The sequence below is a fragment of the Meles meles genome, chromosome 1, assembly GCF_922984935.1.
Source record: "Meles meles chromosome 1, mMelMel3.1 paternal haplotype, whole genome shotgun sequence".
Taxonomy (NCBI): Eukaryota; Metazoa; Chordata; class Mammalia; order Carnivora; family Mustelidae; genus Meles; species Meles meles.
In genome coordinates, this window is record NC_060066.1 from 150,513,866 (window position 1) to 150,530,640 (window position 16,775).

Below are 16,775 nucleotides of genomic sequence, written 5' to 3' on the forward strand. Positions count from 1 at the left end.
GCAAAATACTGCATATACCCAAGGTACCCACCAATAAAATGAAGGAGATGTAACTTCATCCTTTCCCTTTATGCAAAATTATTCCTAGAGGATCATTACAATTTGATAATGTATAATATATCCCTCAGTTACAACTGCTATATCTATGGATAATATATTTCTAATAAGATATTGTTTTGTCAAAATCTACAAAATGTGAGACAAAACAAAAAATACAATTTTTAAATGTCTGATCAAATTAATGGCTAAATGCTCTTTTACATAGGCCATTAGGTGTAACATCCTTCATTCTTTTATTCATTCAACAAATGTTTATTGGGCATTTTCTATGTATCAGGCATTGTTCTAGGCCTTGGGGATATGTCATTGAATAAAATAGAAAAAAGCCCTTACCCTTATGGATCTTGAATTCTTGAACAAGAGTCAGCAATTGCCACAGTCTACTTTTATAAATATTTTTTTACTAAGAAACAGTCATATTCACTTGTTTGTGTATTGTCTAAGGCTTCTTTAATGGTATGGCAAGTTTCAGTGGTTGTAATAGAGACCATATGGCCCTCTAAACATAAGCTATTTACAATCTGTCTCTTTACAGAAGAAATGTCCTGACCTCTGTTCTACACTAGAGTGATTTAAGAAAAGATAACTATCCTCTTCCATAAAATATCCTAGAATATCATATTGGATTCATGAAGATATGTATTTCTTATATTTAAGATATCTGGTAACTTTATCTATGGATTGCCCTTTGAAATACTCCTACTTTCTCTATAAATTTCTTGAAGATATCCAGATTTTTGACCTGGAAATTCCTGTTCTACCCTGGAGGCTTTTCAACAAAAAATGAGAAATTGTTTATATGAACAAGAAATGTTTGAGTTATTGTTGAATAATATTACCTTATCAATTTATTGTTGAAGTATTTATTTTGCTGACATTATCTTAAAGAAAAGTCCTGAAAGTAGAAAGAGATCATCTGTTTTCTATTGAGATCTTATTGCCCAAAATAAAGACTGAAAGATCTAAGTTCTGATATAAGGTGCTATTTATAGATCCAATGAGATTACATCACATAATCATTCCTATTCAACTGTGAAGTGAATATATTATGTTTACCATTGAGCATGTCAAATATTTAGACAATTTGGAAGAACATATTTCCATATAAACATAATAGTCATTATTGATAATAACTGATGTTTGTTGAGAACTTATATTGAGCACTAGTATACATACTTTATATTAATTATTTAATACATACAATCCTAGATGATAAACAGTATTTTACATAGAAGGAAAGCAAAACACAGAGTTAAATAAATTGATCAGTCAATAATTATCAGAGCTAAAATTTGAATCCATGAAGTGTGGCTCTGAGTCCATTCACTCTATTTATTTTAAAGAAGCATCTATTGTTTTTTGAAACTGCCAAATTATATAAGGCAATGATCTCTGAATTTTTTTTTAAATTTTATTATTTTATTTATTTGACAGAGAGAGAGATCACAAGTAGGCAGAGGCAGGCAGAGAGAGAGGAGGAAGCAGGCTCTCTGCTCGATGTGGGGCTCAATCCCAGGACCCTGGGATCATGACCTGAGCCGAAGGCAGCGGCTTAATCCACTGAGCCACCCAGGCGCCCCTGATCTCTGAATTTTTTGACTAAAGAGCCCATCAGTAAAAAATATGTAACTTAATAAATGTTTACCTCTTGAAAAATTATATATACTAATGTACTATTACGTGAAATATACAATATATATACAATTATATTATTAAACATTTGGAAAATATAAATTCAAAATATTAAAGATATAGCAATACTTCAATTTAATAATTCTCACTAAAATATTATTAGTTTTTTAAATGAAACATTGATTATACTTTACGGCAATCCAAAGGTCTGGACCTAAGTTCATCTTAACACTTGGTTTTAATGGTCATCAGAGCTGATACCTCACAAAGAGGCATTAAATCCATACTTTGGTGAGACTGTGTAATAGATCACATTGAATGCTCTAACACTAATTTCTTCAGATCTTCAGTATTGCTTTCTAATTGTGCTTTGCAATAATATTACTAAGAGGAATGTGTATTTAAATTTATAAATGGAATGCATTTAATTTTGTGCCACATTATTTTCCAGATATTATTTTGGTTAGCTTACTTCATCATGAAGAACAAAGCTATTTTCCAATGTACATGACTTTTTAAAACTCTAAGTAGAAAACATTAAAAGAGACTGCTAAAAATGCATTACTGACTTTAGAGAATTGATTATGAATGACTTTAAATATGATTGAAAACTGTGGATCTAAATGCATACTTCAAATAGTCCTCTTAATAATTTGAATTTTTAAATAGCATTTTATCAAATCTCATTAGATCTTCATGTACTTTTTAACTTGGTTAACTTACATGACCTTACAGCTTGGCTAGCAAATAACTTACTCTAGAGGTAGGGAAAATGTCAGTTCTGTCATTGTCTCATTTACGTAACCTTTATCAGGATTAATTTTAACGCACACAGAAACATTTGGGGTCTTGGGTTTTTACTTAGTATTACCTTATTAAAACTACATAATGTGATCTGAAAATCCACTTAACAGGCACACATACAGTATGTTGCAGTAGGCCATAAGATAACAAAAGGGCGAACATCTCTACCTTTAGGAACAAATACTCATCCCACTGAATGGCTTGTTTCTGACATGTGGCTTTATATGACATTGAAAAAGTGAAAACACCAGTATCATATGTATTTTAAGTAGTAAACCTTAATTTTTCCTTGGAAAAAGGTCAGTGGTAATTCTAATGTGTTCCCCCTGTGCCCCAGTAGATGATTTTAAGGCATTCTACTTGACCACTAACACAAACCGATCAACCATATATGAACTCTAAAAGAAGAAAGTTCTGTTGTTCACCAGCACAGAAAGACTATCATATTCTTAGAACTTTGACCACAAAGAACAGTGAAGATAGCTGTCTCCATTAGGGGATCACTGGCATTACACAACAAATGCTACTGTTTACAAGGCCTTCGTCACTAGGGTCTTGACTAAGTTCAATGAACACATTGAGGCCAAACAGCCAGCCATATCACAATTCATTAATGTTTTACTCTTCTACTTTTAACCATCTTCTACTTTAAACCATTTCTAAAATGAAGTAACTATTAGCAGATAATATAGTAAATGTCTAAGCAGTTAAGTTCATGAAATTTTAGATGTCAATTTAACTTTTCTTTACTGGCCCTTCATCTATCATTTGGTAGTTTTATAATGTGCTTCAGGGCATATCCTGGGGCACCTGGGTGGCTCAGTCGGTTAAGCATCTGCCTTTAGCTCAGGTCATGATCCCAGGACCCTGGGATCAAGGCCCATGTAGGGATTCCTACTCAGTGGGGAGCCTGATTCTTCCTCTCCTTTTCCCACTCACCCTTCTTGTGCTTTCTCTCACTCTCTCTCTCTCTGTCAAATAAATAAATAAAATCTTTTTTTTTTTTAAAAAAAGGGGGCATATCCTCTAGAACCTGTCTACTAGGTATGAATCTTCACTCTGATACTTCCTAACCATGTCACCTTGGGCACATTATGTAACCTCTCTATGCCTCTGTTGCCATAAATGTGAAATCAATAATGATGATGATGATGATGATGATGATGATGATGATGATGATAAGAAGAGGAATTACCCCATAAAGTTGGTGTGAGGAAGAAATGAATTAAAAATTAAGAACATTTACCACACTGTCTGACACATAGAAAACGTTCCATAAGTGTTTTGGTCATTGGCTCCCATCTCAATATTACAGTAGTTTGTAACTACCTGCAAAATGCGATTTTATCCCAGAACAACCATTCTTCCAGTTCTATATCCCAGCAGTCAATGCTCAGCAGGAAAGCACTGTTATCTTCTAAAGTAGAAACCTCAAAATATTATACCGTGAATACTATTAATATCTCAGATGTTCTATGAAGGATACTGTTCTCTGATCACATTTAGAAACTGTTTAGCTTATTTATTTATATTTATTATGTTTTTAGATTGTTTCAGCTGTTTCAGCATGTTTCACATTACTCTTAATATCTTTCTCTTAGCATTAAAGATGGCACTCCTGTCTCTCTGCTCTCCTCTCTCCTGGGCCAAGTGTGAATAACCGAGCTGAGGAGTAACTCTTAGGTCTGTAGATACTCCCCAGGCTGCTCGACCCTGAGCCTCAGGAATATGAATGGAATAAGATGAGGCTCATGATGTTTGGAAATAGATGTTTCTTAGCAGCGTCATGTAGATATAGGTGGGGAAAAACTTACTCCACTCCATGATTCTGACAACAGGTCAACAAGTACCATGGTGTCATAATTTTGGAGAGTTTGCACTAAATTTATAGTAATGCAATTTCACATCTAAGCTTTGGAAATTTTAATTCTAGTCATTAGTTTATTAACAAAAGTTGTTCTTTTGTTTTTTGTTTTTTGTTTTTTTAACAGAGGCTGGTCTAATCCGTTGCCTCCCAGCATAGCTTCACGATGCACACCAAAGGGTTTCTAAGGGGAAGGAGTCCTGCCTAGCCTGGGTGTATTCCTTACTGGTCTCAAACCTTTGATATGTGCTTTCATGCAGTATATACTATTAGGACATTTTGTCAGTCTCTGCACATACACACATGTCCAGGTTCCACAACAATGGCAGCATCTGAAAATGTACCCCCTCTTCCTTTGAGATCTCTTTTCAAACTGTCATAGGTGGAGAGGGTGATGTCCTTGGGGTTTTCTCCTAAGAAGTCAGCGTCCTCAGATTACAAAAAGGATCAGATGTGAAAATAATTTTAAAACTATGAAGTTTTGGTTACCACACAAAACACAGGATGTCCAAGTAATTTGAATTTCAGATAAATAGCATATCAGTTTTTAAGTATGCCCCACATATTGTGTGGGAGATACTTAGAGTCAAAAGTTAGTTATTGTCTATCTGAATTTAAATGTAACTGGCATCCTGTATTTTTACTTATTAATGAAGCAACCCTACAAAAAGGGTCTGTAAAGGTGTGCATTATACAGAGGAAAGTGTGACAGGTACTTGAAAGTACAAACTGTATTTATGACTTACTGAAGAGCAAGTCCTATACTAGTTATAATTTGTGATCTCTTTAAGAAACCCAGAAACAGAATCCACAAATAAGTTTTTAAATGATCGATTACTCACCAAATATCTAGAACGTCAACAATAAATATGAGTTACTAAAAAATTAGTATTTCTTTTAAACTAGATTTTAAGTTTTTATTTAAAATATAAGAAACACTAATTATAGGGTATTTCATATATATATAAATACAATTTATATTTTATATTTACATGTCTTTTACTTTGCATTAGTTTTCTGTTGCTATCATAACAAATTATCACAAATTCAGTGGCTTATAACAAGTCTGTAATTTCACAGTTCTGGCGGTCAGAAGCCTGGGTACAGTGCTGTTTAGCTGTCTCTTCTGCTTCGAATCTCACTAGGCTAAAATTAAGGCCATTCTGGAGTCTCTGGGGGAGAATTTGTTTCCACACTTATTTAGGTTGTTGGCCAAACTTAGTGTCATGCGATTTATTTCCTTGCTGGCTGTTGGACAGGGGTCAGTCTCAATTTGTAGGGGCCTCCCGTATTTCCTGCCTGACCTGATGACCCCCTTTGTCTTCAGTTCTCTCTGGCCTCCCCTTCTGCCTCCTCCTCTTTAGTACCTCACTGCTGAATCTCTTCTGCCCTTCTCTTTTCATTTCTAATGGCTCACATCTCACATTGGGCCCAACAGAATAATCCAAAATAACTTCTTTATCTTCAAGTCCATAACCTTATTCTGTCTGCACCTTTCCTTTTGCTTTATTCACAGGTTCCACATTTTACTTGTGCCTGTTTTCTTGGAAGAGGGACATTTTTTTTGCTCAGCACATACCCCACTTTTTCTGATACTCTATGGGATTAGCTTGTAAGTGAGGCATTTAAAGGTGTGATTCCAATGGAGAACAAAAGAAGAAAATCAGAATGAAGACAAAACTCAACTTGATTCCAATGTCACTAGTAGATATTTTTGTTTAATTAAGAGATGATATCTTTTCACTTTAAAAGCTTCAGCTGAAAACTACTGAGCCATCTCTGCAGGGATCTAGGGATTGAGAATGTGTCACTGTAGCCTCTGCATTCGGCCTTAGGTCATGATCCCAGGGTCCTGGGATCAAGCCTCGAATCGGGCTCTCTGCTTGGCTGGGAACCTGCTTCCTCCTCCTCTCTCTCTCTCTGCCTGCCTCTCTGCCTACTTGTAATCTCTATCTGTCAAAAAAATAAATCTTTAAAAAAAAAAAAAAGAGAATGGGTCACTGTTGGTGGGGGGCCGGGGAGTAATGCCCCCTTGGTAGGCTAGGAGAAATCCACCCTTTGTCCATGGCAGAAGAGGATTAACTAGGCCAGTTAATCTAAAGGTAATAAAACTATTTGAAAGGACATAGTATTTGTGATCGTGACACATTCTTAAATGAACCAGACTCCATTTGATATACGTGAAAAATTAAAGCATGGGTCTAAAAGTGCTGTAAGAGAAATTTTCTCATTCTTTTTGGTGAGATCTGACATCAGCATATAGATGGCTTCATCAATTATTGAGAAAAAGACTAAGAAAAGAAAAATGACTGATTGGGATGATTCATTTTGAAGTCTGAATTTGAAGCCCTTGGGTTGAATGTACCTGTAGGTCTAAATCTTTCAGAATTAGCTCCTGCTCTCTCTTCAGTTTATCTATTTAAATTTCTTGTTTTAAAAAATAAGGCACTTAAAAATTTTTAACGCACTCTGTCAAACATCAGAAAATGTGTGCCAGACTTTGAAGCAACTGCATCTATCAATGAAGGTAAGACACAGATCTCTGTATAGATAAATATTCCTTAAGATGAATCCAGGGGAACGATTTTAAATTTAAAATACTAGTTTCTCTCAAGGGTTAAGTTTTCACAACTTGAATGATTTTTTTCTGCACAGCTGTTTTCATTCTCTGGATACTCAAGTGCAACAGTGAATTTCAGAGTTCTCATGTTTGCCACTAACGTTCTTGTCTTGCTTATTCCTAGAAAAGTATTAAGGACTCCTAATCGACAAGCTTAATCTTTTTTTTTTTCAAATTGAGACAAAAATGATAACGAATGACTTCGTTCATTTGCAAGTCGTTAATTAGCCCCTGTGCTTTCATGACACTAATATTTAGAGATAAATAATAAGGGAACTACAGCTGATAAAATCGGCACACATAGGTAAATATTAATGAGCAAAAGTGTGAATCATTTTAAAGGCACCATTTCCTTAATTAAGGTTCATATTAATGAGGTTTCTTGTATTTTAAAGAAAAGCTCAAGTATTCAAGTCAGTTTTCCCCAAGGTAGCCTTGCCAGTAAACACAATGCTAGTAGAAGCTTTCCAATTATTTAACCTAAAATGCACGTATTTCTCTAGCCTCAAAGTCATGACTTCTGGAATAATTGCAAACCATTTATCATCAGAAATACTTTTTCATTCTGTATAATCTTGTTTTGAGCTTCTGTTTTTATCTTATCTCAGACTATTTGTAGTTATTTCATAAAACATCCCGTCCAGAAAATACTTGTCCATATCATATAAAATGCAGAGTTTCAACTTAATTCCCACCTCTACGTAAATAAAGTCATGTGCCTTTGGGTGATACTGATTATTCAAGGTTTTTCACTCTATATAAAGAAGGGTTTAAAGTAGCTTATGTATTTATAGATAAAGAGAATACGGGTAGTGTAAAATCTGCAAATACAAGTTTTTCCGGTTCCCCCAAATTTGCTGGATATTATGATGCTGCATTTGGCTCTGAGTTTTGTTAAAGAAAAGAACTAGTCTGACACTTGTTAAAATGGTAAGGAAGACTTTTTTCAGGACTACTGTGATAGGTGTCAAAACTATTGCAATAGAGGAGAGAGATTCAGCTCAACTCTGGATACAATAAAGCCAGCTGGGGATTTATAGACAAGGATCAGTTTGTGTGGCGTGTGGAGGGGAGTGAGTGGAAAATTACTGAGAGCGGATGGCAAGGGTTGTGAGAATTCTTGCTAAATTTACTTTGACAGGACTCTTGCTGAGAGGCAGGCCAGTGTGATCAGATATCAAGGGTGGGGGATGAGGAACTTAATTAGATATTGAAAGTGACCATATATCAAGAGTGGTAGGATTATCTCTCAGCTGACTTAGCAAGATTCTTGCTAAAACTGAATTCTTCAAAGAAGGGCACGGAAGCCCAAGTTTGAGGCTGACTATAGTTTGGTCAAGGAGAATTTTTTTTCTCCATGTTCCAATGATTCAGGCAAGGAAAGATCATGCTTGCATATAGAATTTGCATTGTCCAAAACAATAAAGAATACCATCATCGTCAGTATTGCCATAGAATTGAACTCAGATCTGATTTTATCATTTGGGTTTCAGTTTTCAATAAACATACAGTGGGAGGCAAGTATGTAGATAAGGCGGCATTTAAACAAAGGTGGTAAGGAAATGGCCTTGGGAACAGTGGAGAGCCCTACCGCATGCTGGTGGGCTGGGGAAGGACAGAGAATCCAATGTCAACGTAGTGATGTAATCAAAGGAGAGAGAAGTAGGACTGGAGAGAAGAGGCATAGTGAGAACAAAATCATTTCTAACCCAGAGGTCATCGTGCGATCCTTAGGTTTAACTCTGAGTGTTGTGGGAAGCCATTGGAGGGTTCTGAATAGAGACATGGTCTGACTTATATTTTAAAGGGATCCATCTGACTGCTGTAACAAGAACAGATTGTAGGAGGGCAAGGATGGAAGCAGAGAGACCAATTAGCAGTTTTGCCATAGCTCAGATGAGGCACAAGGTGGCTTCTCCCAGGATAGGCACTGTGAAGGCAGTAAGTGGTAGGGTTTGCTGATGAATGAGGCTGATCTGCTAGAGGATGAGATAGCTTTTTTTTTTTTTTTTTTTTTTTTTTTTTTTTTTTTTTGAGGTGGGGAAGATTGAAGCAAAAATAAGTTCTTTGGGGGGAAGAACAACAGCTTGATTTTTTGGACTTTTTGACACGTTCAATTCCTGATGCCTATTAGACTTAGTGAAGCAGTCAGATAGGGTATAAGGGTAATATTTTGGGCCTTTAGGTCTGATCACCTAAGAAGTGACTGTGCAGAGATAGGTCCAATGACTAATGATATACTGAGTAATCACTTACTTTCTCTGGGTTGCTCTCCTTTGGCTTTACTGGTCAATAGAGGCTGGCTTAGAAATCATATGTGAGGGTGTCATTTCCTGTGTTCTTTTGCTCTTTGCAAACAATCCCTGGCACTTACTGAACAGTGTTTGACTTGCTGATTGACTGGTCATCTCTTCCATTATATATATATATAATATATATATAATATATATATATTCAAGAACTTACGTACTTGAGCCATTCCTTAAGTTTCTTAAGGAAATGGGATGGACTATATATATATATATATATATAATATAATCCTTTGCATTTATATATATATAATATATATAATCCTTTGCATTTAAGAGAAAATCCAAGTAATATTCTCATTCCTGTCTATTTCACTCACCTCTTCTCATACTACCTCTCCCTTTGTTGCCTCCACCTTTGCTAATTCCTTCAAGATCTGCACTATCCTCAATTCTCTCAAGCCTCGTGGATCCTTTGATCTGCTAATCCATTATAATTTATCGGGTCTTGGTTTAAATACTAAATCCTAAGAGAAGTACCTCCTGAACCCTTCTAACCCACCCTCATTTTGTCTATTCAAATAATCCAAATTTGTGACTTGATAACATTTATCACAGTTTGTTGATTTGTAAGTATTTATGTCATTGTTTACTATATATTTTCTTAATAAGTTTATGAGAACAAAAGATAATGCCTCTTGTGTTCATTAATAGATACCCACTCCTCACTACTATACCAGAGAACTGGACCTTTTATAAAATGTTTAGAATACATACAAGAAGCTTCATATATTTATATTAGTACCAATGAATATGGATAATAAAATCAATATATCTGTGATTTTTTATTACATAGAACCATAACACCTTTTGATAAAAATATTTTAATCTGTTTCTCTTATAATGTGGAAAGTATGAGATTATGGAGTAAGTCTCCTACTTGTCCAACAGCACCTGGTTTTTATAAGTATGTAAACATTCTTTCTCCCTATTGTACAGAAAAATGTACTTTCCAGAAGTGTATCACCCGTAGGGAATGTTCCATTGCTGCTCTTCGCTATTTTAGCTTATGATGTGGAACAGCATTTCAAATGTTTATAGACTTCTGAGAAGACACAGCAGTAGGAACAACTATTTTTCAAACCTGTTTTTATTGAGGAGTATAAGAAAATTTAATATAGTCAGTCACATGGAAAAATTATGCATCTAGAGAACAATTTTTTGTTACACTTATCTCATAATTCTTTGTTGAGATAACAAATTCAATATAAATACTTCATTTAAATTATCACAAATATTCAAACCAATAATTTGACATATATTATTTATAGTAACCAGCTTTAATACTTTTTATTATTTTAAAATATATATACTCTTATTTACAAAATTAAAATTTTGTTTCTAAATTTAAAGAAGCTGTAGCTATAAAAACCTGGAATATACTATGTATTCTCCTTTCATAAGTAAAGACTCCTTATAAAATTAAATATTAAATTATAATTTCAGTACAAAGTTAGATGAACTCAAAACACTTTCTAGGAATAGAAATTGAAGGTGTTTTGTTGGATTTTCTAATTTCTCTGAATATTCTTTTTCTGGTTTAATTTTTTAAAGGTTGACACAATTATCACTAACACTTCTCCTCAAAGCAACATATAATTTAATGAACAAAAATTTGACTTCTCAAATGTTCACAAAGTTTTTCAAATCAACATTTAACTTAATATGTCTATGAATCTGTAATTGGCAGCCGATGATAGTCATCAATCTGTAGACGTGATCGTACATCTGAAGAAGTTTCTGGAACAGGGTGTTTAAAATGATCTGGCAAATTGTACTACCATTTGTACTAACAATTTTCAGTGCTATCGTAAAGATCAGCCACAGATTTGCTTCCTGAAATCTACCAGAGGGTCTGTACTTAGTAATACACATAAAAAATCCCACCATTTTCTAGTTTCTATCTTATTTGAAATCTTTAGTATTTATTTACTTCCTTCATATGTATGTAATTGACTATGAAAACTATCTCTTCTTTGAAATTCATTTATTTCCTCAGGTTAATCTCTTGGCTTTTGGATTTATCATATACAAAGTTTTTCGTCACACTGCAGGGTTGAAACCAGAAGTTAGTTGCTATGAGAACATAAGGTAAATGTCTCTTTAACTCTATTTCTTTAGTAGTTAAAAGCTTTGGTAACTTAAGGCACAAATAATTCTTGAAAGGACTGTTCTAAAAATTATTTTTATACTTTCTTCTGCCATATCTAAAATACTTATTGTTAAATAGCATTTAATATGTTTAATAAGATTATAATCACCACAGATCAAATGGTAAGTAAAGCAATCTTTTCCAACATAATCCCCTTTGAAAGAAAAGGTGATGGTTGTGATTTAGGGCAAAAATAAGTCTTAGTGATTTTCTTTGGAAAACATTCCTCAGAGCTTAGTAACTGTGTTTCTTTCTTGTGACTCCTTGTTTGCATGCTGCCATGATTTTTCCTTCAACCCTCTCTTTAAAACTGATTTATTGAGACCTTGAAAATGGTTTGTTCAGGAAAACTGAAGTGTACTATAGGGAACATTAGAAACCACTAACGTTTGTGTTGCTTGGAAACACTCCTGCAGTTTCAATACCTCGCACAAGATTTATAGTTCGGATTTAGCAAACGTTTGATCGATTACTTTCTTTTACCCCTCACATTCATAGCTTCATGTAGTGTGATGGTTTTAATAAAGTTGAAAATGACTCATTTTCTGAGGTACACTGCTTAAACATCTTCTGCAGTATGGAATGATTGGACGAAGAATGAGAAAATAATCATTCGTTGCCTCATTTTCAAAGCAGTGTCCTCAGTGAGCAGGACCGAATATTGCCTGACCAAAGTCATAGGCAAAAAGTTGAAAATACATGTTTTTGCTTTAATTTTTAAGAAAACAGTATTCTGATATGAATTTATTTTGAGGTAACTGTCTTGCAACAATGAAAAATATCTAGTTTTATCTCTTATCCTTTCTTGTCTAAACCTGAAAGGAAAGCAGAAGTTTCCTTTGATGTCATGTACATGTACTGACCCAAGTCCACGTGGTATAGTTTCCAAGGTTTCTTAGGGAAAATACCTCCTAACAGATATATATGTCTTATCTTCAGGAATTATTGCAACATTTGATTTGAAATCAAAGCACATACACTGCAGTGCACTAGATAAAAATATTTTAGGATTAAGGAAAGAAATTCCTTGAAATGTACCATATTTTAATAATGTTGCCTTCATTTTGGAAGCACATCCCCGCCCCGGGGCAGTAACATACCCAGAAGCCAATCTCCTGAAGTTAGAATAATTTGTCAGTTTCAAAATCTCTTGTGGTCTTTGTAGATTTCTTCATTATACCAACAACTCTTTTCTCACATAATTGGAGGAGTTTAGGGGTGTGTGGAGTATATGTGGTGTTCTTAACTGAAACATTTCAAATATATTCTAGGTCTTGTGCAAGGGGAGCCCTTGCTCTCCTATTCCTTCTTGGCACCACCTGGATCTTTGGGGTCCTCCATGTTGTGCACGCATCAGTGGTAACAGCTTACCTCTTCACCGTCAGCAATGCCTTCCAAGGGATGTTCATTTTCTTATTCCTGTGTGTCTTATCTAGAAAAGTAAGCAGTTTTATTTTATTTTTGTTCATTTGTTTGTTTTTTAATTTTGGCCAACCCTACAGCATATTCTTGTAGCATCAGTTACCAAATTGATAAAAATTCTTATTCTGATGGATTTATGGTGAGTCTTTTTATAGCCTCAATACAGTACACTTTAGTATCAAAGTAGTCAGATCTGCTAGCTTTTCATATGGAAATAGGCTTTCAAACAAAGCTTGTTTTTAGGAATATAAACATAGTTTCTATTAATTTGAGCGTATTCTGACAGATGATGAGAAAACAATACTCTTGTATAGCATGGATGGGACTGGAGGAGATTATGCTGAGTGCAATAAGTCGAGCAGAGAGAGTCAATTATCATATGGTTTCACTTACTAGTGGAGCATAAGGAATAACATGGAGGACATTAGGAGAAGGAAAGGAAAAGTGAATTGGGGGAAATCGGAGGGGGAGATGAACCATGAGAGACTGTGGACTCTGAGAAACAAACTGAGGGTTTTGGAGGGGAGGGGAGTGGGGGATGGGTGAGCCTGGTGGAGGATATTAAGGAGGGCACATATTTCATGGAGCACTGAGTGTGGTGCATGAACAATGAATCTTGGAACAATGAAAAAATAAAATTAAATTTAAAAAAAGAAAATACTTTTGAAAACCAAATATAACAATTTAATGTGATTTGAAAATAATTCGATATGGTTGTTGCAATTAACTTTAACATTTCCTTTTTTTCTTCCTTTTTTTTTTTTTTTTAGATCCAAGAAGAATACTATAGATTGTTCAAAAATGTCCCTTGTTGTTTCGGATGCTTAAGATAAAAATAGAGAACTATGGATAATTGCCACACATAAAAAAGCCAAGCTGTGGATGGCCAATGTATAAAAATGACTTGAGCCAATTATCCACTTATTAATTACTAGATAATCAACTATTTTTAATACGTTTTTCTGTTTACAGTGTAGGAACTGCAGATAAGAAACCATACTTATGCACCATATACCTAGGGTTTGCTTTTCTCCACGACATAGCTAGTTATGTCAAAATAGTATTACAGATATGTGAAAAGTAATTGGTTTCTCAGGAGTGATATCACTGCACCCAAGGAAAGGTTTTCTTTCTAACACAAGAAATATATGAATGTCCTAAAGGAAACCACTGGCTTGATATTTTTGTGACTCATGTTGCTTTTGAAACTAGTCCCCTATCACCTTGGTAATGAGCTCTGTTACAGAAAGTGGAATATGAGAGAATGAAGGGGCAGAATGTAAAGCAGGAAAAAGGAAATGGCTATTATAACAATGAGTAAACTTGGTTTTTTGTAAACTAAATGAGAAATTATAGGTAAAATAATTCAACGAACACATCTTACCATTGTGTGAATTGTTCTGAACTTAAATTTCTATCAAAACAACTTAGATTTATATTTGTTATATCCATTTTCTTTCCTAATATTCTAAAGAAGACACAAAACTTCACAAATGAAATGACAATTATGTTCTGTTTTTTAGGTTAACATTATGAGGTATATGCTGTTTTATACTTATTTCATGGATTATGACTTCAAGTTCTTAATCAGTAATACATAAATGTGTCAAATTAGAATATTATTCATGACTGTAAATGTAAAAATAGTGTATATAAAGCTCAAGAATTCTGTCCTATAATCTTTCAGTTAGTAAAAAATGTTATCTCATTAGGCTAGTATATTTGATTTCTTTATTTCTTTTAATTTTAGAAAAATTATAGTTCACATCACAATATTCCCTTTTAACACACTATTTTTAAAAGGGTATTGTAAATATGAAAGTATTCAGAAAGTGAATTGCTATTTTTTTTTCTGTTCAGAAAAGTACACATTTAAAAATGTTATTTATAACGAAGAAATCACTGAGAACTGTAGAAATGTTCACAGTGGATCTATTTTCTGACAGTTTTCTACTATCTATTAAAGCATATCTGCTTAAATGTATGGCTTCTATCTATCCTCAAATATTCTCATTAGAATGTAGAAACAGTGATTTTATTTCAAAAATATGTAATTGTCTGCACCTACCTGTAGAAGTATGCCAATACACTAAATGTTGTGATCTTAAATTAATTTCTCCAGCTGTTAAAATGAAGTCTGTCAAAACTTGCTCTAACAAATAAAATGTTATCTAAATGAATACAGCTACTGCTTTGCTGAGTCGTTTTCTCAAGAAAGATGAGCTACCTGACAATATATCTTATACATTTTTAGAGACTCCATGATAAATTTTCATTATATCTTCTGATCTCTCATACACTAAGACTATGACCCATTATTATCATTGTCATTATAAAACAGTGTTATAAGAATGTGATATTGAGGGGCGCCTGGGTGGCTCAGTGGGTTAAAGCCTCTGTCTTCAGCTCAGGTCATGGTCTCAGTGTCCTGGGATGGAGTCCTGCATCAGTCTCTCTGCTCAGCAGGGAGTCTGCTTCCTCCTCTCTCTCTGCCTGCCTCTCTTCCTGCTTGTGGTTGCTCTCTGTGTCAAATAAATAAATAAAATCTTTAAAAAAAAGAATGCGATATTGAAAAACTAATCTGCTCAATCGATATATACAAATGATGTATGTTTGGCAGAATAACAGCTCTTCCAACAATTCCACACCCTACTCTTCAGCATCTGTAACCACTATTGTTAGGTTACATGAAGAGGTTGGTTACATTAGGGGTTGCTAATCAGCTGACGATGACATGTGGAGATTATCCTGGATTATGCCGGCAGGTCCAAGGTCATCACAAGGGACCTTATAGATGAAGAAGGGTTGGGGGGAGAGAGGGAGAAAAGGGAACATATCAGGGTGATACAGCCTGAGACATTTTGACCAGCCATTGCTGGCTTTGAAGACAGAAGCAGTCCACAAGCCAAGGAATGCTGGCAGCTTCTAGAAGCTGGAAAAGGCAAGGAATTTTTCCTTAGAGCCTCTAAAAGGAAGTTGGCCATGCTGATACTTTTATTTTAGCCCAGGAAGACCCATTTTGGACTTCTAACTTTTGGACTGTCAGATAATAAATGTATATCATCTAAAGCCACCAAGTTTGTTGATAGTTTTTCATAAGCTTATTGATAATTTTTTATAATTATAGCTACCATAGAGAATATTATGGAAATATGTAAAAGCATCTTTAGAGATAAACAACTACTCATACCATTAGGGCAAACCTTAACTCTGGATATCATTGGCTAGAGCTTGTACTCTTTAGCATGCAGTTCACAACCTTATTGGGAGCTTCCTGGGTATATTCTGAAACTGTCCCCCATATGTGGAGGACAAGGAGAGACTGAAGAAAGAGGCAGGCCACTCCAGACTGGGAGGTGGCAGGTTCAAAGCAAGAAAACTTGTCTTATGAAATTTGTCTTGGGTGGCCACAAATGAGTAGATCTCCGCACTCACCCACCAAATCTTAAAAGTCTATAAAGAGGCCCTACCTGGATTTAGTCACAGGTACCATCCAGATAATCTCAACACCACATTCCTATCTCAAGGCTGCAATGTTGGGGCAGCTTCTGGGAGCAGTGAAGACAAGCAGTACACACATTCTAAGGACTGTGAAGGGGTGAGGAGCCTCCAATTTCTGAGGTTTAGCTTGCAGGTCAACCAGATGTCAAGTCTTCTTGATACCCTCTTCCAGTAATGGATTTCAGACCTTCTCATATCTGCATACCTCCCCCAGTTTTCACTTTTTCCCTGTGAACATGTCTTCCATCCCACCAAACTGTTTCTCTTTCCCAAAATTTACCATGGTTTACCAAACTCCCAATTCCTGGAATTTCCTCCTTTTGTTACCCTCATTACCCTGACAAACACGTAGTTATCCCAATGTGTCTTTCTCTATGAAGCCTTCCTGGACTCACACAGGAATTAATCACT

The 16,775-nt window shown here is 34.9% G+C and overlaps 1 protein-coding gene across 2 annotated transcripts in view; it reads left to right on the forward strand.

Moving 5' to 3' along the window:
- Nucleotides 1–15,043, forward strand: part of ADGRL4 (adhesion G protein-coupled receptor L4) — a 107,724-nt gene extending 92,681 nt beyond the window's left edge. For both annotated transcript variants that reach the window (XM_045979627.1, XM_045979633.1), the window contains exons 14-16: nucleotides 11,289–11,380; nucleotides 12,713–12,881; nucleotides 13,634–15,043. In XM_045979627.1, the coding sequence (XP_045835583.1) occupies nucleotides 11,289–11,380; nucleotides 12,713–12,881; nucleotides 13,634–13,696 (324 nt within the window). In that variant the 3' untranslated portion in view covers nucleotides 13,697–15,043. The remainder of the gene's footprint in view (nucleotides 1–11,288; nucleotides 11,381–12,712; nucleotides 12,882–13,633) is intronic.
- The last annotated feature ends 1,732 nt before the right edge of the window (nucleotides 15,044–16,775 follow it).